At 53.7% G+C, this 24837-nt stretch overlaps 1 protein-coding gene across 5 annotated transcripts in view; it reads right to left on the bottom strand.

Moving 5' to 3' along the window:
* The window catches only part of TRIT1 (tRNA isopentenyltransferase 1), a 35198-nt gene extending 12584 nt beyond the window's left edge, over nt 1-22614 (bottom strand). For 3 of the 5 annotated variants that reach the window (XR_014493235.1, XM_083368974.1, XM_083368972.1), the window contains exons 1-4: nt 22461-22614; nt 17908-18047; nt 17386-17485; nt 20-168 (exon numbers count right to left, since the gene is read on the bottom strand). Coding sequence is in view for 4 of the 5 variants with exons in the window: in XM_083368974.1 (XP_083225100.1) it covers nt 20-168; nt 17386-17485; nt 17908-18047; nt 22461-22604 (533 nt within the window). In the remaining variant the exon portion in view is untranslated. Of the gene's footprint in view, nt 1-19; nt 169-17385; nt 17486-17907; nt 18048-18505; nt 18776-18834; nt 19065-22460 lie in introns of those variants that run through there. The other 2 variants (XM_083368973.1, XM_083368975.1) reach the window with 2 other exon arrangements.
* Nucleotides 22615-24837: the final 2223 nt, after the last annotated feature.

Genomic DNA, 24837 nt, shown 5'->3' with positions numbered 1-24837 from the left:
CAGGCTCCATTCGACTGACCTGATTATTTTGCGCTTATTATGGGGGTGCAATCTGGTTGCCATGTTAGGGTCCACCAGACTCAGCCGACGGTGTAGCTCCTGACTCTCCAGAGCCTCCAGCCCAGCTTTCCACTCTTCTGTTGTCACTGTTTGACCCCTGGCCTCCCCCTGAAAAGACAGGGATGATTACACACAAGACAGATTCTGTTGTGATTCAGGGTCAGCCTGTGGGTTCGGCAGTTGGGTCGGATGACTCAGATGAGGGGGAGGAGGGGGGTGTTGAAGAACTTGCCGATGATGGCTTTGAGGCTCTGCAGAGCCCCCAGCCAGGCCCCTCCCACCTGGTGGAGACCCAGCTGTGTGAGCCTGACAGCGTGGATGAAGATGACCCACAGCTGGCCCTGTTCAAGGACGCCTGACGCAGGAGGCAGTCAAGTAGGAGTAAACAGAGGAAGGCAATGGGGCTACTCGGAAGGAGGGAGAGAGAAGCCACGCCCTGAACTCTTTATAAAGGACTTGTGTGGGGAGGGCTGGTTTGCTGAAAGCAACCGCTCAGATAGTGTTTCAAAGCTCCGGTATCTTGGTTCGTGTCTTGTTTGTTTTTGTAATAAATTTGGCAGACGTATTCCAGCCCCTTGCTGTCTGTAAAGGGGTTGCCTTTTCTGCAAGGCCGGTAGCAGGCTGGTAGAGAACAGTTTGCTTTCAGCCTCCCACCCCTTACTAATATTATGGAGCAGCTACGTGCTGAGAATGCCCAGCTCACCCAGCAACTCACTTTGCTGGCAGCTCAGGTGGCTCAACTGCAAGCTCAGGTTCATGCTGCACCCCCACCATCACCCCCACCCAGGAGAAAATGCCAAGTTGCAATGCCGGATAAATTTACAGGCACTCCAGAATTGTTTCCTGTTTTCCTGGGACAATGCCAGCTCTTTATCAGCGTGAGAGCAGCTGATTTCCCCACTGACCGGGATAAGGTGGGGTTTGTGTTAAGCCTTCTTTCGGGTGATGCAGCTCATTGGGGCATGCCTCTGCTGGCTCAACCTAGCCCATTGTTGGACAACTTTGTGGGGTTTTATTTATTTATTTATTTATTTGTTTGTTTGTTTTTATAAACCGCCCTTCTCCCGAGGGACTCGGGGCGGTGTACAGAGTAAGGTAGGTATACAGATTGAACAATAGTGAAAAACAATAGTAAAAACAAACTGGGACCCCAATTAGAGCTATCAGGCCAGGCCGGACTGCTGGAACAGTTAAGTTTTTAAGTCGCGCCGGAAGGTGCGGAGGTCGGGGGCCATCCGGATTTCAGTTGGCAAGCAGTTCCAGAGGGCTGGCGCACCCACTGAGAATGCCCTCCCCCTGGGGGCCACCAGCCGACATTCCTTGAGCGGTGGCACCCTGAGGAGGCCCTCTCTGTGGGAGCGCACAGGACGGTGGGGTGTTGACATTGGCAGAAGGTGCTCCCGTAGGTAGTCCGGACCCATGCCATGTAGGGCTTTGTATGTCATTGTTAGCACCTTGAATTTCACTCGGAAGGCAACCGGAAGCCAGTGCAGCTCACGGAGGAGAGGTGTGATATGGGAGTATCGGGAGGCCCCCAAAAGTGTCAGTGCCGCTGCACTTTGCACCAGTTGAAGCTTCCGAGTGGATCTCAAGGGCAGCCCCATGTAGAGAGCATTACAGTAGTCTAGGCAAGAGGTCACAAGGGCATGGGTGACTGTACGTAAGGCATCCAGGTCCAGATAAGGTCGTAGTTGGCGCACCAGTCGAACCCGGGAGAAGGCCCCCTTGGTCACAGCTCCTATGTGATCTTCCAGGGATAGCTGCGAGTCTAGGAGGACACCCAGGTTGCGGGCCCTATCAACAGGGGGTAGTAACTCATCCCCGATGTTAAGGGGTGGGATGATCTGAGTATCCTGGCTTGCCGGTACGTACAGCCATTCAGTCTTGTCTGGGTTGAGTTGAAGCCTGTTCCTCCCCATCCATTCCCGGACCGCTTTCAGGCAGCGGGACATCACGTCGAGGGCATCACTGATGCTGTTTGGAGTTGAGATGAAAAGCTGGGTGTCATCAGCATACTGATGGTACCCTACTCCAAAGCTACGAATGATCTCACCCAGCGGTTTCATGTAGATGTTGAACAGGAGAGGCGAGAGGACCGACCCCTGAGGGACTCCGCAAACGAGAGGCCTCGGGGTCGACCTCTGTCCCCCTGCCAGCACCGACTGCGAGCAACCCTGGAGAAAGGAGGAGAACCAACACAGAACCGTGCCTCCCACTCCCAGTCCCCTGAGGCGCCGCAGCAAGATACCATGGTCGATGGTATCGAAAGCCGCCGAAAGGTCTAATAAGACTAGGACAGAGGAATGGCCCCTGTCCCGGGCTCTCCAGAGATCATTCATCAGAGCAACCAATGCCGTCTCCGTGCTATAGCCCGGCCTGAAGCCCGATTGGCACGGGTCTAGATAAACCGCTTCATCCAGGACCTGAGGAAGTTGATGCGCCACCACGCTCTCAACAACCTTCGCAAGGAAGCGAAGATTGGAGACTGGACGAAAGTTATTCAATGAGGATGGGTCCAAGGTGGGCTTCTTGAGGAGAGGTCTCACCACCGCCTCCTTCAAGGCGGTGGGGAAGTGACCCTCACTCAGAGAAGCAGAGATGACCGCCAGAAACCAGCCTCGTGTCCCCTCTCGAGCCACATAAGCCAGCCAGGAAGGGCACGGGTCCAGTAAGCATGTGGAGGAGCTCAACCTCCTCATAATCCTGTCCACTTCCTTAGGAGTCACAGGATCAAATTCCTCCCAGATGACGTCGACAAGACTGTCCATGTCCTGTTCTTCCAACTCTGCCCAGTTGGAGTCCAGGCCGGTTCGAATCCGAGCGATTTTATCCAACAGATATTGACCGAATTCCTCGGCTCGACCCTGCAAGGGTTCCTCCCTCACCTCTCGGTTCAGTAGGGAGCGAGTCACTCTGAACAAGGCAGCCGGGCGATTATCTGCGGACGCGATGAGGGTGGAAAAGTAGTTGGATTTTGCCACCCTTATTGCTGCGAGATAAGACCTGGTGAGGATTCTTAATCGCAATCGGTCGGATTCGGATCGACTGGATCTCCAACGGCTCTCTAGGCCCCGTCTCCGACGCTTCATCTCCCGGAGCTCTGCGGTGAACCATGGGGCTCGCTGGGATCTGCGCCGGGTCAGAGGCCACAGGGGTACAACTCGGTCCAGAGCCTCCGTGGCTGCCTTTTCCCAGGCTTCCACTAAGGCATCCGCCGAGCTGTGAGCAGGGAGTGCATGTGCGCCCCCAAGCGCTGCCTGGAACCTATCAGGGTCCATTAGGCGCCTAGGGCGGTACCATCTGGTTGGCACCGTGCACCCACGGCGGGGGGTGGCAAAGGGGAAGTCTAGCCGTAGGAGGTGATGATCGGTCCATGACAGGGGCGTAACGGTCGTGGCACCCCCACCGATATCATCACGCCACCGTCCAGACAAGAACACCAAGTCTGGGGTGTGGCCTCCCTCATGAGTGGTCCAGAAATTATTTGCGACAGGTCCATGGCCGCCATGGAAGCCATGAACTCCCGAGCTAGTTCGGACGATCCTCCCAGGGACGGTAGGTTAAAGTCGCCCAAGACCATGAGTTTTGGGAATTCAACCACCAACCCTGAGAGGACATCGAGTAGCTAGGGCAGGGCTGCCGCTGCACGATTAGGTGGTAGGTACGCCAGCAGCAGGCCCAACTGCGCCCCCGGGCCGTATCTCAGAAGGAGAGACTCACACCCGACTATCTGAGGGACGGTGGTCTCTCGCGGGCTAAGGGATTCCCTGATGATAACTGCCACCCCCCCGCCCCTCCCATGGGCCCGAGGCTGGTGCAGCACCTGGAAACCTGGCGGGCAGAGGTCAACCAGAGGGACATCACCCTCTGGGCCCAGACAGGTTTCCGTGATGCAAGCCAGGTCCGCGTGCTCGCTCTCCACTAGGTCACGAACGAGGTGAGCCTTGTTAGCTACGGATCTGGCATTTAGGTAGACCAGCCTGAGCATAGGAGGCTGCACACCTTCGCTCCCGGGTCCTCGGGGGAAGTACAGAGGGTTGGAGCGTCTCACCGCTTGTACAGAGCGGAGATGACTCTCCCGGTGACGATACGGCCCTCTGCTTGAGCACCTTCTGCCGTTCCCCACCATCCTGGGAATTGGCTGTTCGTCAGCTCGCCACTGGGCTTTGTCGGCGACTGGTCCTCGTTCTCCACCTTCGCGAATGGTCGTAGGCCTGGCCTGCGCTATGGTAGCTGGAAGGCCTGCCTTCCCCGAACAACCATAGTCTTTTCCCGCCCCCCTCCCTAACCTGACAAAGAACTTGACTAGGAACTTAGCCAGGGGCCTCTTGTTGGACTTGTGATAGAGGCCCCTGACCCTGCCTGGCCATCTCTCAGAGGCCCAATGGTTGGGCCCGTCATCGAGATTCGATGTATTGTAGGCGGGACGCACCCAGGAGAGGGGGGAACTCCTGAGGGCAAGTAGGTCTATGCTCGAATATTGGAGAAGCATAGGAAGCATTGGGAAGCATTGGGAAGGCGGTCCCCTGGGTGGAGAATTGGAAGGAGGGTCGAGTTGGGTAGGTGGGTATCTGGACCGTCACCCATACACTGCCACTTGGCTGGGTGAACCCCAGAAGCAGGCCACTCCCCATCCTCTCACGATGGGTTGTGACTCTGCTTCCGGGGGTGGTCCAGGACCCACTCTGGGTGAAGCATACCCCATAGAGCTCTCACTTCTATGGGGCTGCAGGTGTAAGGTCAAGCCACTCTGCCACCGTGGCTTGCACCCAGGCCCATCATGTCCTGTGGGGCGAGGGAGGGCAGGGGGGTTGAGAGCTGGTGGAGGCAAGATGATGATGGCCTCGGTGGTCTAGTCGCCGCTATCTCCACTGGTCAGCTGCATCGTGGCGTCTTTAGGTTGTAGATCGGCACGGAGACACCGTCGGCACCCAGGGTGCAGGCCGGAGACGCCACGCCACGTCTAGTAGTGCTGCCGTCGAGGGTTCTTGGTAAAGGTGGTCGACCGGGGTCTGGAGAAGCTTACACTGCTGACGCTTTCACTGCTGCTCCGCTGCATAGCTGCTCCCCGGATCCGCTGGTCCACGGCGTCTCCCTGATGTGGATCGGAAGTGCCGCCGCCTAGGGCTAGGTCAAGGTGGTCGAGGAAGGACGAGGCGCTGGCCCTCACTCAAGACGGCTGCAGCGGTTCTGGGGGTGGGCTGGAGATGCCAGGCCGTTGCTGCTAGCGCTGCTGTCAAAGGCCCCTCGGAGGTGGTCGATTGGGCCCGCATAGCCGGTCTGCGGCGTCTCCTTGATCCCATGGAGACGCCGCCGCTATTCAGGAGCAGGCCAGGAGGTCGAGGCAGAGCAGCGACTCCGGTCCTGCTCAGGGTGGTTGCAGCGGCTGCCTCTTCCGCCACCTAGCTGATCCATCTGATCCGCGGCGTCTTTCCTGATCTTCGCAGATGCCGCCATTGCCCAGGGGGGCATAACAGGGAGCCGAGGAAGGGCGGAGACGCCGGCCCCACTCCGGATGGCTGCAGCAGCTGCAGCGGCTCAGGGGCGGGTCGGAGGCGCCACACCGCCACTGCCTCCGCCGGTGTTCAGGCCCGTGGGGAGACGACAGACTAGGGCCCCGCGGAGCTCTCACCACCGCCGTTGCTGACAATGCCGCTGCCTCCACCACCCAGCTGGTCCGCGGCGCCTCCGTTGATCGCTCGGAGACGCCGCCGCTGCCCAGGAGTCGATCAGGGGGCCGGGGCAGAGCAGAGCTGCCGGCCCCTCTTGGATGGCTGCAATGGTTGTAGTGGCTTAGGGGCGGGCCGGAGATGCCTCGCCGCCACTGCCACCGACGCTGTTAGGCTCCTGGGACAGACGGTCAGACTGGGGGCTGGAGAGCTGTCGCCGCTGCTGCTGTTGTCTTCGTTGTCGGCGCCTCCGCCGCACAGCTGATCTGCGGAGACGCCGCCCTTGCCCGGTGATCAGGACTGTGGGAGACGGCAGACTAGGGCCCGCGGAGCTCTCACCGCCGCCGTTGCTGAAGATGCCGCTGCCTCAGCCACCCAGCTGGTCCGCGGCGCCTCCGTTGATCGCTTGGAGACGCCGCCGCTGCCCGGGAGTCGATCAGGGGGCCGGGGCAGAGCAGAGCCGCCGGCCCCTCCTGGATGGTTGCAATGGTTGCAGTGGCCCAGGGGCGGGCCGGAGACGCCTCGCCGCCACCGCCACCGTCGCTGCCAGGCTCCTGGGACAGATGGCCAGATCATATGTGTCTGATGTATGAGGACCCTATTAAGGCGCAGACTGCTACTCGACGTCTGAAAGCTCTGAGGCAGGGTCAACGCCCCCTACAGGGCTATATCAGCGATTTCCGGCTGCTTAGCCAGGATTCCGCCTGGAATGAGGCTGCGCTCGTGGATGCCTTCCAGGATGGATTGTCGGAGGAGATGTTGGAAGAGCTGGCCCGTGTGGATATTCCCTCGGACCTGAATGGGCTGATCCATCTCTGCCTGCGGATCGATGCTCGGTTGCAGCAGCGAAGGAGTCGCTGTGCCACCCCACAGACCCCTGCAGCCCGTTGTGCGTGAGCCCCCAGTTCAAAGGGAGGAGCCAATGGAGCTGGGTGCCGCCAGGTCTCGTCTATCGGTGACTGAAATGAACAGACGACGATTGGGGGGGTTGTGTTTTTACTGTGGGGACCCTGGACATTTGACTGCTTGTTGCCCAAAGAAGCGACAGCGGGCATCAGTGATCGAGTCTGCCCCGAGAAAGTCCCCTACTTTTCTGTCGGGAAACGCCCCGAGCCCGATCTAGATGGTGTGATAGATCGGGCGTCCCACAACAACACTGAGCGACGTCTTTCTGATGCTGCCTGTGGACCTCCACGGCATCTGATATTGGAGGCATGTCTGATCCTTCCTGGCAAGCCAGAGGGGATTCCAGTCCATGCCTTAATTGACTCTGGGGCCACCACAAATTTTATGGACTCAGTATTTGTGGCCAAATGGGCTGTTCCTCAGTGCCCGGTGGATCCGCCCATGTTAGTGGAGACTATTGATGGTCGAGTGCATGTGCATGGGCCTATTACGGCCGCCACGCAACCATTATGTATGGCCATCAGTTCCCATGTGGAGGCCATCCAGTTCTATATCACCTCAGACCTGCACTTCCCCGTGGTCTTGGGACTGGCGTGGCTCCGGGCGCATGACCCACAGATCTATTGGTCACAGAACTTGGTCACCTTCCCAAGCTCGCAGTGCGTGGACCACTCCCGCCATATCTGTGCCGGCCAGGTGGAGGGTTTCCCAGGGGATTCCTTGCCTCCCGAACTGTCTGACTTTGCTGATGTGTTCAGCGAGACAGAGGCGGATCAATTACCCCCGCACAGGCCCTATGACTGCCCCATTGATTTAGTTCCTGATGCGCCTCTCCCAGTGGGGCGTTTGTACTCCATGTCGGACCCCGAGTTGGCTGCATTGCGGGACTTTCTGGAGAAGAATTTGGCCCGCGGTTTCATCCGGCCCTCGTCCTCGCCAGTGTCTGCACCCGTGCTCTTCGTCAAAAAGAAGTCAGGTGAATTGCGGCTTTGCTGCGATTATAGGAAACTCAACGCCATTCCGGTGCTCAACTAAGATGGCGGACGTGTCGAGCTGAGCTCTGTGAGCTCCGTGAGTTTGGTGTGGTTTGGTGGTCTTGGGGGCGCCCTTGGAGTGCATAATGCCTCCATGTTAGGGCTGGATGATCAGACTGCTTTGTCATCCCTGTTTCTGGGGGCGTTGGTGCCCTCCATATCGGCAAGAAGCAGCTGGAGGTCTGGCCGGGAGATTGTAGCCGTTTGAAACGCCGCGGCTTGAAACGCCCGATCAGCTGATTTTCGGGGCGGAAAGAGCCACGGCTTGAATCTGCTTGTATTTGTTTGAACTTAACCAGAAACGGCTCGTAATGGCTGGAGGAACTGCGGAGGGAGTGAATGCTCCAGCCTGGAATATTTGGAAAGGCTGGGGGAACCAGATGAACTGTAGCTTAAGTGACTGTTGCCGGAGGAGCCACGGCTTGAAACGCCCCAGTTTTGGGGCAGATAGAGCCATGGCGAGAAACCGCGGCACGGGTGAATGCTGTTGGAGGAGCTGGATAATTCCATCGATTCCTCGCTTGCTCCTTGCTCCTAGCTTGCTCCTAGCTGCTACCTGCTGCTATCTACCCACCGCTGGTTTAAAGCAGCCATTGGAGATTATCGAGGGAAAGATCAGGACGGTGTTGATCTCCTATGTTGATTAAGACTTGCTGCCTTAAGAGACCTGAGGCAGCTTTCAATCATGGCCTGGAGTTACGGCTTCCAAGTTGAGCTGGGCTTGCCTATCACCCATATGGAGATGGACTCTTGTATGCTATCCCTCTCATCCCCCATAGACTTAGGAGGACCCGGGGTGAAGAGTCGCTGTGAGAGGGCGGCTCAGTTTCTTTTCATCTACAACCTCTCCAGATGTGAGAGATCCGTGAGGGGTATGTTCTCTCTCCCTGGATGGGGTTTCCATCTGCCTCCCAGATCAGCCTCGAGGTCGGGGTGAGAGATCGACTGCTGACTGTTTCTGGGGTACCCGGCACAAGTGAGAGTGGTGCTGGACTGGCGGTTTTTAGACTCATGTACTCCTCCTGATATGACATCATCTTTCAACATCTGACTGCCACTTCCCGAACTCACATGGCCAGTTATGGCACGCTTACGTTATTCTGACACGGACTTACTCACGCTCAGGGGTGCCCCCCCTTCCTGGGTGCGACCCGCCTTCATTTCAACCTATCCTTTTGATGACGGGCCCAATTACTGGGACCCTGAGAGATGGTTGGGCAAGGGCAAGGACAGGAGCCTCCATCACAAATTTAATAAGAGGCCCCTGGTGCATTTTTTATCTCAATTTTTTATGGGGTTAGGGAGAGGGGAGGGTTCTAAAAAGGTTCGGTTGGAGACTGGGGGGGTTCCACCAACCGTTTCTCAGACCAGGCCAGGGATTGCTCGCGCCGTGGTGGGGCTTGGGTTGGGAGCCTACGGGGCCCCGGAGCGGGGTGTGGGATTGCCTATTCCCACGGCGGTAGGGAATGGCCGCAGATGTATGAACAGAGGGCCGTATCAATACCCGGGAGTGCGTCCCCGCTGTCTTCAAGCGGTGATGCGCTCCGACCCTCTGATTTCGGCTCGTGGTACCGGGAGCGAGGATGAGCAGCCACCTGAGCTCAGGCTCGTGTATTTTAATGCCAGGTCCATAATGAATAAGGCTCCTCTCATTCAGGAGTTGATTGAGGAGGAGCATGCGGACCTGGCTTGCATTACGGAGACCTGGTTGGACCCAGAGGGCGGGGTCCCCCTGGTTGATCTTTGCCCATCAGGCTTCCGGGTGCTGCACCAGCCTCGGGCTCAGGGTAGGGGTGGTGGAGTGGCAGTAGTTGCAAGGGAGACCTTATGTCCGCGGGAGGCCACCATGGTCCAGATAGTCGGGTGTGAGTCCCTCCTCCTGAGATGTGGTCCCAGAGCTCAGTTGGGCTTGCTGCTGGTGTATGTTTCACCTAGACACGTGGCAGCAGCCCTGCCTGAGCTTCTCGATATCCTCTCAGGGTTGGTGGTTGAGTTCCCCAAACTTATAGTTTTGGGTGACTTCAACCTACCATCCTTGGGGGGATCATCTGAGTTAGCTCGGGAGTTCATGGCTTCCATGACGGCCATGGACCTGAAGCAGGTTATTCTGGGCCCAACTCACGGGGGGGGTCACACGCTCGATCTGGTTTTTCTATCCGGACGGTGGTTAGATGATCTTGGGGGGGGGGGTTTCTCCAATTAATTCACCCCTGTCATGGACCGATCATCATCTCCTGCGGATGGTCTTCCGTTTTGCCACTCCCTGTCGTGGGGTTGCTGAGCCAACAAGATGGTTCCGCCCTAGACGCCTTATGGACCCTGAGCGGTTCCAAACGGCGCTTGGGCCCCCACGTGCCTCCTTTGCTCACAGCTCGGTCGATGCCCTAGTGGAAGCCTGGGAAAGGGCAGCCACAGAGGCACTCGACCAAGTTGTACCCATGCGGCCCTTGACCCGACGCAGATCTCAACGGGCCCCATGGTTCTCCATGGAGCTCCGCGAGATGAAGCGTCGGAGACGGGGCCTAGAGAGCTGTTGGAGGTCCAGCCGATCCGAATCCGACCGTTTACGACTAAGGTCGTTTACGAGAACTTATCTCGCAGCGTTGAGGGTGGCTAGGTCTAACCACTTTGCCACCCTCATCGCGTCCGCAGATAATCGCCCGGCCGCCCTGTTTAGGGTAACTCGCTCCCTTCTTAATCAGGAGGTGAGGGAGGAGCCCTTGCAGGGTCGTGCCGAGGAGTTTAGTCGATATCTGTTGGACAAAATCGCTCGGATCCGGACTGGTCTGGACTCCGACTGGGCAGAGTCTGATGATGAGGATACAGGCAGTCTTGTCGATGTTATCTGGGAGGAGTTCGATCCTGTGGACAGGATCATGGGGAAGCTGAGCTCCACCACGTGTTTGTTGGACCCGTGTCCCTCCTGGCTGATTTATGCGGCCCGGGATGGGACACGAGGCTGGCTCCAGGCAGTGATAACTGCTTCTTTGAGTGAGGGTAGCTTTCCCGCCGCCTTGAAGGAGGCGGTGGTGAGACCCCTCCTCAAGAAGCCTGCCTTGGACCCAGCAATTTTAAACAACTATCGTCCGGTCTCCAACCTTCGCTTTTTGGCGAAGGTTGTTGAGAGCGTGGTGGCGCAGCAGCTCCCTTTGTTCTTGGATGAAGCTGATTACCTAGACCCGTACCAATCGGGTTTCAGGCCCAGGTACAGCATGGAGACGGCATTGGTCGCGCTGGTGAATGATCTCTGGCGGGCTCGGGACAGAGGTTGCTCCTCTGTCCTAGTCCTTTTAGACCTCTCAGCGGCTTTTGATACCATCGACCATGGTATCCTGCTGCGACGTCTCAGAGGGTTAGGAGTGGGAGGCACAGTTCTCCAGTGGTTCTCCTCTTACCTTCTGGGACGTTCGCAGTCGGTGTTGGCAGGGGGGCAGAGATCGACCTTGAGACCTCTCATTTGTAGAGTCCCTCAGGGATCGGTTCTCTCGCCTCTCCTGTTCAACATCTATATGAAGCCGCTGGGTGAGATCATTCGTGGTTTTGGAGTTGGGTATCACCAATATGCTGATGATACCCAACTTTTTATTTCTACCCCAAACCACCCCAGCGATGCCCTCGACGTGATGTCCCATTGCCTGGAGGCGGTCCGGGTCTGGATGGGGAGGAACAGGCTTCAACTCAACCCTGACAAGACTGAGTGGCTATTCGTGCCGGCATCCCGGGAAATTCCGATTATTCCATCATTGGCCATGGGGGGTGAGCTATTATCTACGGGGGGTAGATAGAGCCCGCAACTTGGGGGTCCTTCTAGACTCACAGCTCTCTTTGGAAAAGCATATTGGAGCTGTGACTAGGGGGGCCTTTGCCCAGGTTCGCCTGGTGCGCCAGTTGCGGCCCTATCTAGACCAGGATGCCTTCCGCACAGTCACTCATGCGCTCGTGACCTCTCGTCTAGACTACTGTAATGCTCTCTACATGGGGCTGCCCTTGAGGTCTACCCGGAGATTCCAACTTGTGCAGAATGCAGCCGCGCGAGTTGTCTTGGGAGCTTCCCGATACTCCCATGTTACACCTTTGCTCCGCGAGCTGCATTGGCTACCGGTTGCTCTCCGGGTGAGGTTCAAGGTGTTAGTTATGACTTACAAAGCCCTTCATGGCATGGGTCCGGATTACCTACGGCAACACCTGCGGCCGGCGTCAACTTCCCTCCGTCCAGTGCGCTCCCACAGAGAGGGCCTCCTCAGGGTGCCGCCGATCAAAGAATGCCGATTGGTGACCCCCAGGGGGAGAGCGTTCTCTGTGGGCGCGCCAGACCTTTGGAACCGCTTACCGGTTGAGCTCCGGATGGCCCCCGACCTTCGCTCCTTCCGGCACGATCTCAAAACATTCTTTTTTGAACAAGCTGGCCTGGTCTGACGAGATGGGGTTGGGTTTTTAAAACTAGTTTTAATTTTAATATGGATTGATTTTATGGGCATGATGTTTAATGGCTTTTTAATTTTTGTATTCGATTTTTATTGTGTATTGCCCTGTTCACCGCCCTGAGTCCTTCGGGAGAAGGGCGGTATAGAAATCAAATTATTAAATTAAATTAAATTATTAAATCACGGTGCGCAACCGTTACCCGCTGCCCCTCATCCCCGAACTCTTGGACCGACTCCGGGAGGCTAAGATCTTCACGAAACTGGATCTGCGTGGAGCTTACAACCTCGTCAGGGTTCGGCCGGGTGATGAGTAGAAGACGGCGTTTGGTACTCGCTATGGACATTTTGAGTACACGGTGATGCCATTTGGCCTGACCAACGCCCCCGCTGTGTTTCAGCATTTCATGAATGACATTTTCCGGGATTTGTTGGATCAGTTTGTCATGATCTACTTGGATGACATCCTGATCTACTCCCCGTCGCGTGAGGTGCACCATCAGCATCTCCATCAGGTCCTGCAGCGACTCCGAGAACATCGGCTGTTTGCCAAGTTGGAGAAGTGCCAGTTCTACCGGGTGACCATCGATTTCCTGGGTCACCGCATTTCTCCTGAGGGCATCGCCATGGAGCCAAGTAAGGTTGAGTCTTTGCAGAGTTGGCAACCCCCGCGTCGCGTGAAGGATGTTCAGCGACTTCTTGGGTTCGCCAACTATTACCGAACTTTCATCCCTGGGTTTGCTGCCTTGACAGCCCCCCTCACCCGGCTCCTGCAGAAGACTCGGTTCCAGTGGAACGCTCCAGAACAACAGGCTTTCCAGATTTTGAAGGAAGCCTTCATGAAGGAGCCCATCTTGAAGCATCCTGACCCGCAACGGCCGTTTGTTGTGGAGGTGGACGCCTCCGACATTGCCATTGGGACGGTGTTACTCCAGGCAACGACGCCCAGCGGTACCCTCTTCCCTTGCGCGTACCATTCGCGAAAACTGAACCCTTCGGAGCGCAATTATACAATCTGGGAGAAGGAGCTGCTGGCCATCAAAGCGGCGTTCGAGGCCTGGAGGCATCATCTGGAGGGAGCGCGGCATCAAATCGAGGTCCGGATGGACCATAAGAATTTGGAAAGCCTGCAGACCACTCGGAATTTGAACCAACGCCAGATCCGGTGGTCTCTTTTCTTTGCGAGGTTTGACTTCCGGGTTCGGTACATACCTAGCGGGCACAATCAAAGAGCGGATGCTCTGTCCAGGAAGCCCGAATATTCCCGAGTGGAAGACAAGCTTCTGCCCAGGACAGTGATGCCCGTCGAGTCTTTTGCTGCGGTGCGGGAGCCGGTTGATATGCGGGCTCGGATCCGGGAGGCACAGCAGCAGGAGGTGTGGGTGGCTCAGCGGAAGGAGGAGGTGGGGCCAGATTCTCCTTGGACGGTCACGGATGGACTCTTGTATTATCGTGACCGGCTCTACGTTCCGGGAGGGCCACTCAGGGGACTCATCCTCAGCCAGTGTCACGATAACCCGGCGGCGGGGCATTTTGGCCTGTTCAAGACCCTGAACCTGGTCTCCCGTACCTTCTGGTGGCCCCGAGTCCGACACGACGTCCAGTCCTATGTCACTTCCTGCATCCCATGCAGGCTGGCCAAGTCAGCGACAGGGGCCCCGCCTGGATTACTGCAGCCCTTGCCGACACCCAAAAGACCCTGGGGGGCTGTGTCCATGGACTTTCTGACGGATTTACCCCCATCCTCTGGTTTTATGACAGTGTATGTGGTGGTGGACATGCTGACCAAGATGGCACACTTCATCCCCTGTCGCGGCTTACCGTCAGCCCGCGCCACTAGTCGTATGTTCATTCAGCAGGTGTTTCGGCTGCACGGCCTCTCTGATAGAGTCGTCTCTGATAGGGGGGCCCAGTTTACAGCCCGCTTCTGGCAGGAGTTGATGCATGCGTTGGATATCAAGATTTGCCTCTCGTCCGTGCATCATCCTCAAACTGACGGGGGAACCGAGAAGGTCATTGGTATCCTGGAACAATATCTGCGCTGCTACGTCAATCTGCAGCAAAACAATTGGGTGGACTATCTGGCCATAGCTGAGTTTGCATTTAACAATTCGCAGCACACCTCCACACAGATGACACCGTTCTTGGCCAATGTGGGATATCACCCCCGGTTTTTCCCCCTTTCTCCCATGGACTCACCGGAGCCGGCAGCGAACGACTTCATGGCAGAGTTACAGGCGATCCATCGATTGGTGCGATGTCAGTTAGAGAAGGCCAAGGCCGATTACAAAAGGTTTGCTGATCGGTCAAGACGGGATACGCCTCCACTATCGGTGGGAGATCGGGTCTGGTTGTCCACCAGGAACCTACCGTCAACACGGCCGGTGAGAAAGTTAGATCACCGATATTTAGGACCGTTCCCAGTCGAGGCTGTCATCAATCCAGTCGCCTATCGCTTAACTCTGCCACGTTCCCTGCACGTGCACCCAGTCTTTCATCGGTCTCTGTTGGTCCCCGAGCAACCGGCCTGTCCACTCCGCCGAGCGGAACCTCCCCCATCAGGACCTCGTGATGGAGGCAGCACCCCCGAGTATGAGGTCGCCAGCATCAGGGATTCCCGTTGGCTGAAAGGTCGTTTCCAGTACCTGATTGAATGGAAAGGTTACGGACCAGAGGACTTCACCTGGGAAGACGCGACCACCGTTCATGCCCCGGCGTTGGTGACCGCTTTTCATGAACAATTTCCATCTCGACCGCATCCGGATCCGCAGACCCGGGGGAAGGGCCCTGCGGTGCGGGATAGTGTTGTGATTCAGGGTCAGCCTGTGGGTTCGGCAGTTGGGTCGGATGACTCAGATGAGGGGGATCAGGGGGGTGTTGAAGAACTTGCTGATGATGGCTTTGAGGCTCTGCAGAGCCCCCAGCCAGGCCCTTCCCACCTGGTGGAGACCCAGCTGTGTGAGCCTGACAGCGTGGATGAAGATGACCCACAGCTGGCCCTGTTCAAGGACGCCCGACGCAGGAGGCAGTCAAGTAGGAGTAAACAGAGGAAGGCAATGGGGCTTCTCGGAAGGAGGGAGAGAGAAGCCACGCCCTGAACTCTTTATAAAGGACTTGTGTGGGGAGGGCTGGTTTGCTGAAAGCAACCGCTCAGATAGTGTTTCAAAGCTCCGGTATCTTGGTTCATGTCTTGTTTGTTTTTGTAATAAATTTGGCAGACGTATTCCAGCCTCTTGCCGTCTGTAAAGGGGTTGCCTTTTCTGCAAGGCCGGTAGCAGGCTGGTACAGAACAGATTCCCCCAAAGTATGACACAACTGCTGAAGGGAGACAACCTGCAGCTAGGCTAGCAAATCCTCTTTTTCTGATCTTAGCAAGGGTCCAAGAAGGACATCAGACTCAAAATGGAGGCCTTGCATCCACCCACCCTCCATCATCCCAGTACTGCCCACCTCTCAGGAAGACAGCTTGCTTGCAGGCAGAACACCAGATGTCAAACCCAGGCAGGGAAAATGGAACAAATCATGCAGCATATGAAAAATATCAGGCTATTAGGCAGCGTGGGGAGAAATATTATGCCATCGATGTGTGACATTTTTGTAACCAAACATTTTTGAAGGCATTCAGAACCCTGCAACTGTTTGGGAAAGAAAGAAAGAAAGAAAGAAAGAAAGAAAGAAAGAAAGAAAGAGAGAGAGAGAGAGAGAGAGAGAGAGAGAGAGAGAGAGAAAGAAAGAAAGAAAGAAAGAAAGAAAGAAAGAAAGAAAGAAAGAAAGAAAGAAAGACCAGCGAAATGCAGTGGACATAGTATCAGTAAGGCTTTGACAAGGTAGATAAGGGGTGTCAATCTGCCAGCCCACGGGCCGGACATGTCACGTAGAAGCTGCGCCCACCCCATTGCCAGCAATGGCAAAACAGTCCTGATACATTGTGCAATGTCACATGACATCGCAAGTTTGACATGTCTGAGGTAGATCACAATCTTCTCCTTGGTAAGCTAGGAAAAGGTGGAATAGACAACATCACCACCAGATGGATCTGCAGCTAACAAACTACACTCAATGAGTAGTACTCAATGGCACTACATCCACAAGTAAGCAGTGGGGTACCACAAGGTTCTGTTTTAGGCGCAGTAGGCGCAGTACTCTTCAATATCTTCATCAATGACTTAGATGAGGGAATTGAAGGGGAACTCATCAAATTTGCAAATGATATCAAACTGACAGGAGTAGCCAACACCCCAGAAGACAAACTCAGGATCCAAAAAGATCTTGACAAACTTGAACAATGGGCCCTGTCCAACAAAATGAGTTTCAATGTGGAGAAAACCAAAATTTTACATTTAGGCAGGAAAAATCAAAGCTAAAGTACAGATTGGGCGAGACCTGGTTCAAAAACAGTAATTATTTATTTGTTTATTTATTTATTTATTTAGATTTATATGAGAGAGACCTTGGAGTCCTAGTAGACAATCACTTGACTATGAGCCAGCAGTGTGCAGCAGCAACCAAAAAAGCTAATACAATCCTGGATTGCATAAACAGAGGCATATAATCAAGATCATGCAAAGTATTATTACCATTTTATAAAACCCTAGTTAAGACCACACCTGGAATACTGCACCCAATTTTGGTCACCTTATCACAAAAAAGATGTTGAGAGTTTCGAAAAAAATTCAGAGAAGAGCAACTAAGATGATCAAAGGCCTGGAGACCAAAACATGCGAAGAACGGCTGTGGAACTCGGATTTGGCTAGTCTAAAGAAAAGAAGGAATAGGGGAGACATGATAGCAGTATTCCAGTGTCTGAGGGGCTGCCACAGGGCAGAGGGGGCCAGGTTGTTCACCAAAGCATCAGAGGGCAGGACAAGAAACAGTGGTTGGAAATTGAACAAAGAGAGAAGCAACCTGTAATTAAGGCGAAACTTCCTGACAGTGAGGTCAATCAACCAGTGGAACAGCCCCAGAAATCGTGGGTGCTCCATCACTGGAGATTTTTAAAAAGAGACTGGACATTCACCTGTCTGAGATGCTTGAGCAGGGGACTGGACTAGAAGATTTCCAAGGTCCCTTTCAGCTCTATAAGAAAAAGGAAGGAAGGAAGGAAGGAAGGAAGGAAGGAAGGAAGGAAGGAAGGAAGGAAGGAAGGAAGGAAGACTTTACAACTCACAGAAATCAGCCAAGCAATAGGAAGGCAAAAAACTAACATAACCTTAATGAAACTCTGTGTCTCCATCTGTCAGTCAAAATCCCTCCTACCAAAGGATTAATTTCTACTTGTCACAAAGTGAGACTTACCTTGGTGTCAAATAAAATCTTCCAGAGCAAAGATTCAATGTAATAATTTGTTCCACCAACCACAATTGGGATCTTCTGGGAGGCAAGAATCTCATCAATGTAAAAAGTTGAGGAACACATGGAAAAACTTTGAAGCTGAGCCTCATTTAAATATATGTATGTATGTATGTATATACGTACGTACGTATATACCTGACAACTTTAGAATAATACATTTTGAAAGACCTACTTTTCTTCTCTATTTTCCCCTTCTTCTCAATTAGCATTGTTTATTCTTGAAACGTTGATGCACTAACAGCATCACAAAAGTATGGATTCTGCAGGACACAATTTGCACGTTCTTTGCCTGGGTCACAAACATATTTCTTTACTAATTCTCCTAACAGCCAGAAGCACCTTCATTTTCATCCTCCCCAACATATTCTCAAATTGGATATAATGTGGTTTATAAGCCCTTGTTTGTGGTTTTCTCCCACAGCACTTAACCCACCCATGTCCCAACAGTCTCTGGGAAAGGATATGATGGCGGTGGCCTTCTTCTGGAAGTCCAGCACTGTGTAATTGGTGACCAAGGGATCCACAAAGCTGATCATGTGATGCTTGCACAGCTTCTGCTCTTGGGCAGAAACTTTGTTGGTGATGATGTCCAAGCCCTGATATACCTGAGACAGGGAAGAGACAAACAGATGAAGCATTAAATTCAGCCGGTGCTAGTCTTCATGCTGGTGGCCAGCCTGTACCTCAGCTGGCTCACCACTTCAAGACACAGGAGGTCTCAGAGCCACCAAAGGGTCACTCTTAAGGCACTGCTGAGGATGAGAATGTCACCCCCGCCCTTAGAATGTACATGCTGGTTCAGGACTGCTTGAGTACAGCACTGTGCAAAGAATGTGTGTCTGCCTGCATCAACATGTCCTAATGAAATAGTGCACCAATGAAACAGTTCACTTGGAGCATTTGGCTACCAGAAGGCTCTCCAGCATTCTCTTCCTAAGCAGCAGGGCGCACCACTCCCTATGGGGCGGGGAGGAGCCACATTCCTTCTCAGGCTGGGAAAAGGGGAGTCTGCGGAGCTGGGACCTACAAGCAAGCTCCTCTCATCAGAGCCATCTCAACTCACTGGGTGTTTTGGCACGCCCATCTAGGACCTGCTCACTTTGTCCAGAGAATAGTTCAGCTTTAGATGTAGCCACGGAACATTTGAAAGAACACAAAGACACAAACACTAAGCATGTATTGATTGCTTGTTGCTCAGCACTGAGGAGCCACAACTGAATTACACACACCTGACACAGACACATCATCTGCTCAACCCATCCTTCAGGGCAGCCAGTCATGAGACCACAAGGACCAGGAGAGTCGGCTTTCCTTTTAGGATTGCTTTGGTACATATTATTACAGAAAGATCTGCACCTTTGAATATGCAAAGTAATTCTCCATTATCATCACCTTCCTATCTCCATTCAAATCTGGAATTTGGTACTGAATGCCAGGAGACAGCACAGACTGGTCTGGGTTTTGCATGATCTTGTTCCTAACTGGCAGCTTCAATGTTCAGAAATCCCAGCTGGCAGAACTACCAGACAGCCTTGCCTTGGAGGCAGCCTCAGCAGAAGGATGCTCACAAACGAAGGTCCCAGTCTTGGGCTAGAGGCGCCATGCTGCCTCAGCCGCCACAGCATCTTTCTTGCCTGAAAGGAAGGAGGCAAGGCAAGAGCTGAGAAGGGCAGGGCCTGGGACAGAAGCACTGTTCCTCCAGCTGGCTCACATAGAAGGATTAAAATGAGATGAGAAAAAACAGAGACCCCCCAGTGATATACAAAGGCAGAGTGGGAAAAAGAACAAATCAAAACAAGACACAATCAAACAATATAAATCCAAAACTGGGGAGTGGCTGCTCCAATTTCCCTGGAACTCTGCAAGATTCCCGCAGGGCCTGGGCCATATCCATTTCTAGGGGAAGGCTGTTTCATAGGACACAAAACAAGCAGAACTCCTTACTCTATTCAACGGCACGGCATCAGAAATCAAATCCTTCAAGTTTTGGGGTTCTACAATCTCCCAGGACTTGAAATGGATACTTGACATTAGAACCATCATTAACAAAGCACAACAAAAAATGTTCTCCCTGCAGCAACTCGAGTAGTTCAGACTGCTTCCAGGAGCTGCTGATTCAGCTCTATGCAGGAATTATTGAGTCTGTCATCTGTACTTCAATAACTGTCTGGTTTGGTAAATCAACCAAACAGGACAGGTGCAGACTTCAACAGATAGTTAGGACTGTGGAAAGAACAACTGCCACCAGCCTGCCTTCCATGAAGGACCTGTATATTGCACGGGTCAGAAGGTGGAGCTGAGAAAATATCACTCCCATCCTGAACATGGAACTGTTTCAACTCCTCCCCTCAGGACGCTGCTACAGGGCATTGCAGGCCAAAACAACCAGAGAGTGTTTTCGTACTGCTGTAGCATTGTTATTAGCCTTATCTTTACCACTCTCTTATTGATATTATATTGTTGTTGTTGTTGTTTTGCTTTGCATGTACATCGAGACATGCTGCACTGGAGACAAATTCCTTGTGTGTCTAATCACACCTGGCCAAATAAGGTAATCTATTCTATTCTATTTTATCTCACAAGATGTCACTGCTTGCTCCAAAGGTGCTTTTTCAGGAGGCAACTGGATTTGGAAACTGGACAGCTCATTAAGCATGTTGCTTGGACACAGTACCTGAACATAAATCACTTGTTACTTTCTGGATATCTTTGGAAGAAATGTCTACCTTATACCAGTGAAAATAAAAGTTCTTTCTATGGAGATTCTCAGTCATCCAGGTCCCAAAGATGCTTTTCCAAGAGGCAAGTGGACTTTTTTGTTTTTCTTTGAAGACGTTCTGATTCTCCTCCAAAAAGTTTCTTCAGCTCTGACTGGATGGTGGGGAATGGAAGGATTTTAGAGAGTCCTTGGGGCCATTTGGAGGTTTACCTGTGTCCTCAGGGTCACCTGAGCAGTGCAAATGGGTGTGGAGCCTTCTTGGCTGCAGGACGTTTTCTGCCCTGGTGTTGTGATTCAGGGTCAGCCTGTGGGTTCGGCAGTTGGGTCAGACGACTCAGAGGAGGAGGAGGGGGGTGTTGAAGACCTTGCTGAGGGGGTTGAAGATCTTGCTGATGAGAGCCCTCAGCCAGGCCCCTCCCACGTGGTCACCACAGAGACCCAGCTGTGTGAGCCTGACATCGTGGATGAAGATGACCCACAGCTGGCCCTGTTCAAGGACGCCCGACGCAGGAGGCAGTCAATTAGGAGTAAACAGAGGAAGGCAATGGGGCTCCTCGAAAGGAGGCAGAGAGAAGCCACGCCCTGAACTCTATATAAGGGGAATGTGTGGGAGGGTTGGTTTGCTGAAGGCAACCGCTTGGATAGTTCCTGTTTCTTAAAGCTCCTGTTTCTTGGTTTGTCTTGTTCCGTTTGTTTTTGTAGCAATAAATTTGGCAGGCGTAATTCCAGCCTCTTGCCTTCTTGTAAAAGGGGTTGTCCCTGCCTTTTCTGCAGGGCCAGTAGCAGGCTGGTACAGAACACCTGGGTCCCTAAACGGTTGAAGACAGGCGCAGGCTGTTGGGGATGAGTCTGTGTGATCTGAATCTCAAACTGAAGTGCAAATGGTTCCTGTAGTCTGAAATGTTTTCTAGAAATCCATTCCGCACCTTTGCTTGCTTCATGAAACCTGGAGAAACCCAATTTGGCCAGGACTTTCTGGTCAGGCAGAAATCGCAAGAACAAAGCAACTCTGTTGGTCTGCTCAAGGAGGGGACCCAAGACAGTAATCACTCAATAAAATACAAGAATACAAGGAGAGTTTAAAGGCTAGACATCAGCAGCAATTAAAACTCTGATGACAGAGAGGCATCCTGGCTGCTCTGCTGAAGGAAGAGAAAATAGGGAACAAAGCCAAGCCTGGTGGTTGCAGCTCTCGGCCTGGTGATCCTTTCCTGGCAGCCAGGGTCATCTCAAGAGGGACAATATGGAACTCTGTGGGGCACCCTCCCAGCCAAGTGATAGCCCAGATCATCTATCAAGGCTACCAGAGTCTCAGCTCCATGCGTGCCTGTCAGCTCAAGCCAGGTTTCTCAACCTTGGCAAATTGAAAATGAATGGATTTGAACTCCAAGCCAGTGGAAGTTGAAGTCCACACATCTTCAAACTGCCAAGACTGAGAAACACTGATCTAGATGTTCCTTATATTGGTGTGAGGAAGATGCCCAATCTAAGAAACAGATTCTTCTCTAGGCCTCTCACTCCTAATCTGAACAGATGCAGCATTCAGGCACCAAGCAAAACTTTTGTTAGGCAAAATTGGTGGTTAAAATGCCATCATCCTGGGGTGGAGGAGATGACACCTGCCCAACAAGAGCATTGTCCACTCTGGTCATGCTGATTGGAGAAGATGGGACTGCTAGTTCAACAGGTCTGAAGGGTTCCTAGAGGGAAAAACTGTTGCACAAAAAACACGAAGAGGCTGTTTAGACCCCGTCCTAGAGAGCAAGCCCAACCTGCAATGGGCAATCCCCTTCTTGTTGCAACTTAAGTTAGACAAGAAAGAACAAAGCCTTATTGTGATATTATTTTGTATTTTCACACACGTGCAGACATACAGACGCACCCCAGGCTACCAAATAGTTGGCAAAAAGCCACTTTACCATCGTGGGTTGAGGACAGCCTCCCCCCCCAGAATGACCGACTGATCGACAGATGCCATGCCTCCTTTTTAAAAGTCCATTTTACATATAAACGAGACATGCAACCTAAAACGATAAAAGCCAGAGCCATCGGGGCGGCCGCCAATACTCAGAAGGGCTGGCCGGAAGCTTCCCGGGCCGGCCGAGCGGCGGGCGTGGAGAGGCCAGGCCGGGAAGGTCCGCGGCGGAAGGCCCGGCGAAGGGCGAGGGCCCGCGCCACGAGCAGCCCAGCCCGCTTGACGCGGCGCCCGCCCTCGGCCGCCCTGGACAGCCGGGCCTGCGGGAAGCGGAGCCGCTGCGCGCCCGGCCTCTGCCCGGCTTCCCCCGCGGGGACCGCGCACCTGCATGGAGTCGGCGCTGACGATCTCGCCGCCGAAGCGCAGCCCGAGCTGCAGCGCCAGCCGCGACTTGCCGGTGCCCGTCGCGCCCAGCACCACCACCACCAAGGGCAGCCGCCCCGCCGCCGCCGCCGCCGAGCGCGCCATAGCCGGCCAGAGGAAGAGGAGGAGGAAGAGGAGGGGAAGCCCGCCGGGCGGGCCGGAGAGGGGGCGGGAGGCGGGGCCGCCGCGGGGGCGCGCGCTGGGCGGTGGGGGAGAGCGCGCGCGCGGCGCCGGCGGTCCCGGGAGCCCAAAATTCCTTACGGGCCGCAGCAATTTGCCGCTTTCGGGGTTTGGGCCAAGATTGCACAAGGCGTGCTGGGGTCCCAAGGTGTGAGCGCTCGGGCACTGATTCATGGCTTAATAATAATAAACCTTTATTGTCAAAGTACAACTTAGCCCTTTTCAGGAAATCTTGGCTTGGCAAGAAAGTCAGACCAAGACTTGGATTCCAGCATCTCTCCTACTTCTGCTTTTAGAGCGTCTCCCTGATCTTAGGCTTTTCTTTTTCAGGGTCCCAAACTTGGATTCTCATTCTCACTTTGGAATAATAGTTTCCCAGGATTAGACCTGTGAAATCCCCTGGAGTTGCCTGAGATTTCTGATATTCCCTCTGCAATTAAACATTGTGGATAGAATCAAGATCAGGTGAAGTACTGTTAGGCCTTGGTAAGACCAAACTTGGAATATTGCATCGTTTTAGTCACCATATTATAAAAAGATGTTGAGATTCTGGCAAGAGTGCACAGAAGAGCAACAAGACTGATGGGGGGGGCCTGGAAGCTAAAGCATGCAAAGAACAACGGCTGCTGGAACTGGGTATGTCTAATTTATTTATTATTATTATTTATTAATTCGGTTTATATACCGCCCTACTCCCAAAGGACTCAGGGCGGTTTACAAGGCAAAATTTAAAAACAATACAATATAAAATTAAAATTAAATTAAATTAAGTCTAGCCGCAAAAAATAAAATCACAATTTAAAAACATTAAACCCCTCAGTCCAGACCAGATAGCTCAAAGAGCCAGATTTTTAGGTCCCGGCGAAATGAACGAAGGTCGGGGGCAGTCCGGAGTTCCGTTGGCAGTTGATTCAATAGGGCAGGCGCCCCACAGAGAACGCCCTCCCCCTGGGGATCGCCCGGAGGAGGCCCTCCCTGTGGGAGCGCACAGGACGATGGGAAATTGATGCTGGCAGCAGGTGCTCCCTCAGATAATCCGGGCCCATGCCATTTAGGGCTTTATAGGTCATCACCAGCACCTTGAATCTCACCCGGAGGGCAACTGGGAGCCAATGCAGCTCGCGGAAAAGAGGTGTTACATGGGAATATCGGGAGACTCCCATCACAACTTGCGCGGCTGCATTCTGCACCAGCTGAAGCCTCCGAGTGGTCCTCAGGGGCAGCCCCATGTAGAGAGCATTGCAGTAGTCTAGCCGGGAGGTCACGAGCGCATGGGTGACTGTGCGTAGGGCATCTCGGTCCAGATAGGGCCGTAACTGGCGCACCAGGCAAACCTGGGCAAAAGCTCCGCTGGCCACGGCTCCTATATGATCTTCCAAACTGAGCCGTGAATCCAGGAGGACGCCCAAGTTGCAGGCCCTATGAACGGGGGGTAACACCTCACCCCCCATAGTTAACGATGGAAAAGATTGGTTAGTCTGAGATGCCGGTATGCACAGCCACTCAGTCTTGGCAGGATTGAGACGAAGCCTGTTTCTCCCCATCCAAACCCGGACCGCCTCCAGGCAACGGGACATCACATCGAGGGCATCACTGGGTTGGTTCGGGGTGGAAAGAAAAAGCTGGGTATCATCAGCATACTGATGATACCCCACCCCGAAACCACGAATGAGCTCACCCAGCAGCTTCATATAGATGTTGAACAAGAGGGGAGCGAGGACCATCCCCTGAGGAACTCCACAAACGAGAGGCCTCGGGGCGGACCTCTGCCCTCTCGTCAACACCGACTGCGAGCGGCCCAGGAGGTAGGAGGAGAACCACTGTAAAACAGTGCCCCCCACTCCCAACCCCCTGAGACGCCGCAGTAGGATACCATGGTCGATGGTATCAAAAGCCGCTGAGAGGTCTAATAGGACTAGGACAGAGGAACAACCCCTCTTCTTAATGAAGAGAAGGACAAGGGGTGACATGATAGCAGTCTTCCAATATCTCAGGGGCTGCCACATAGAAGAGGGAGTCAAGCTATTCTCCAAAGCATCTGAAGGCAGGACAAGAAGCAACAGATGGAAACTCATCAAGGAGAGAAGCAACCTGGAACTAAGAAGAAACTTCCTGACAGTGAGAACAATTAACCAGTGGAATGGCTTCCCTCAAGAAG

Source organism: Vipera ursinii (assembly GCF_947247035.1).
Source record: "Vipera ursinii genome assembly, chromosome: 9".
NCBI classification, from domain to species: Eukaryota; Metazoa; Chordata; class Lepidosauria; order Squamata; family Viperidae; genus Vipera; species Vipera ursinii.
The sequence above is the reverse complement of the archived record's forward strand: the minus strand, read 5'-3'. Positions and strand labels throughout refer to the sequence as shown.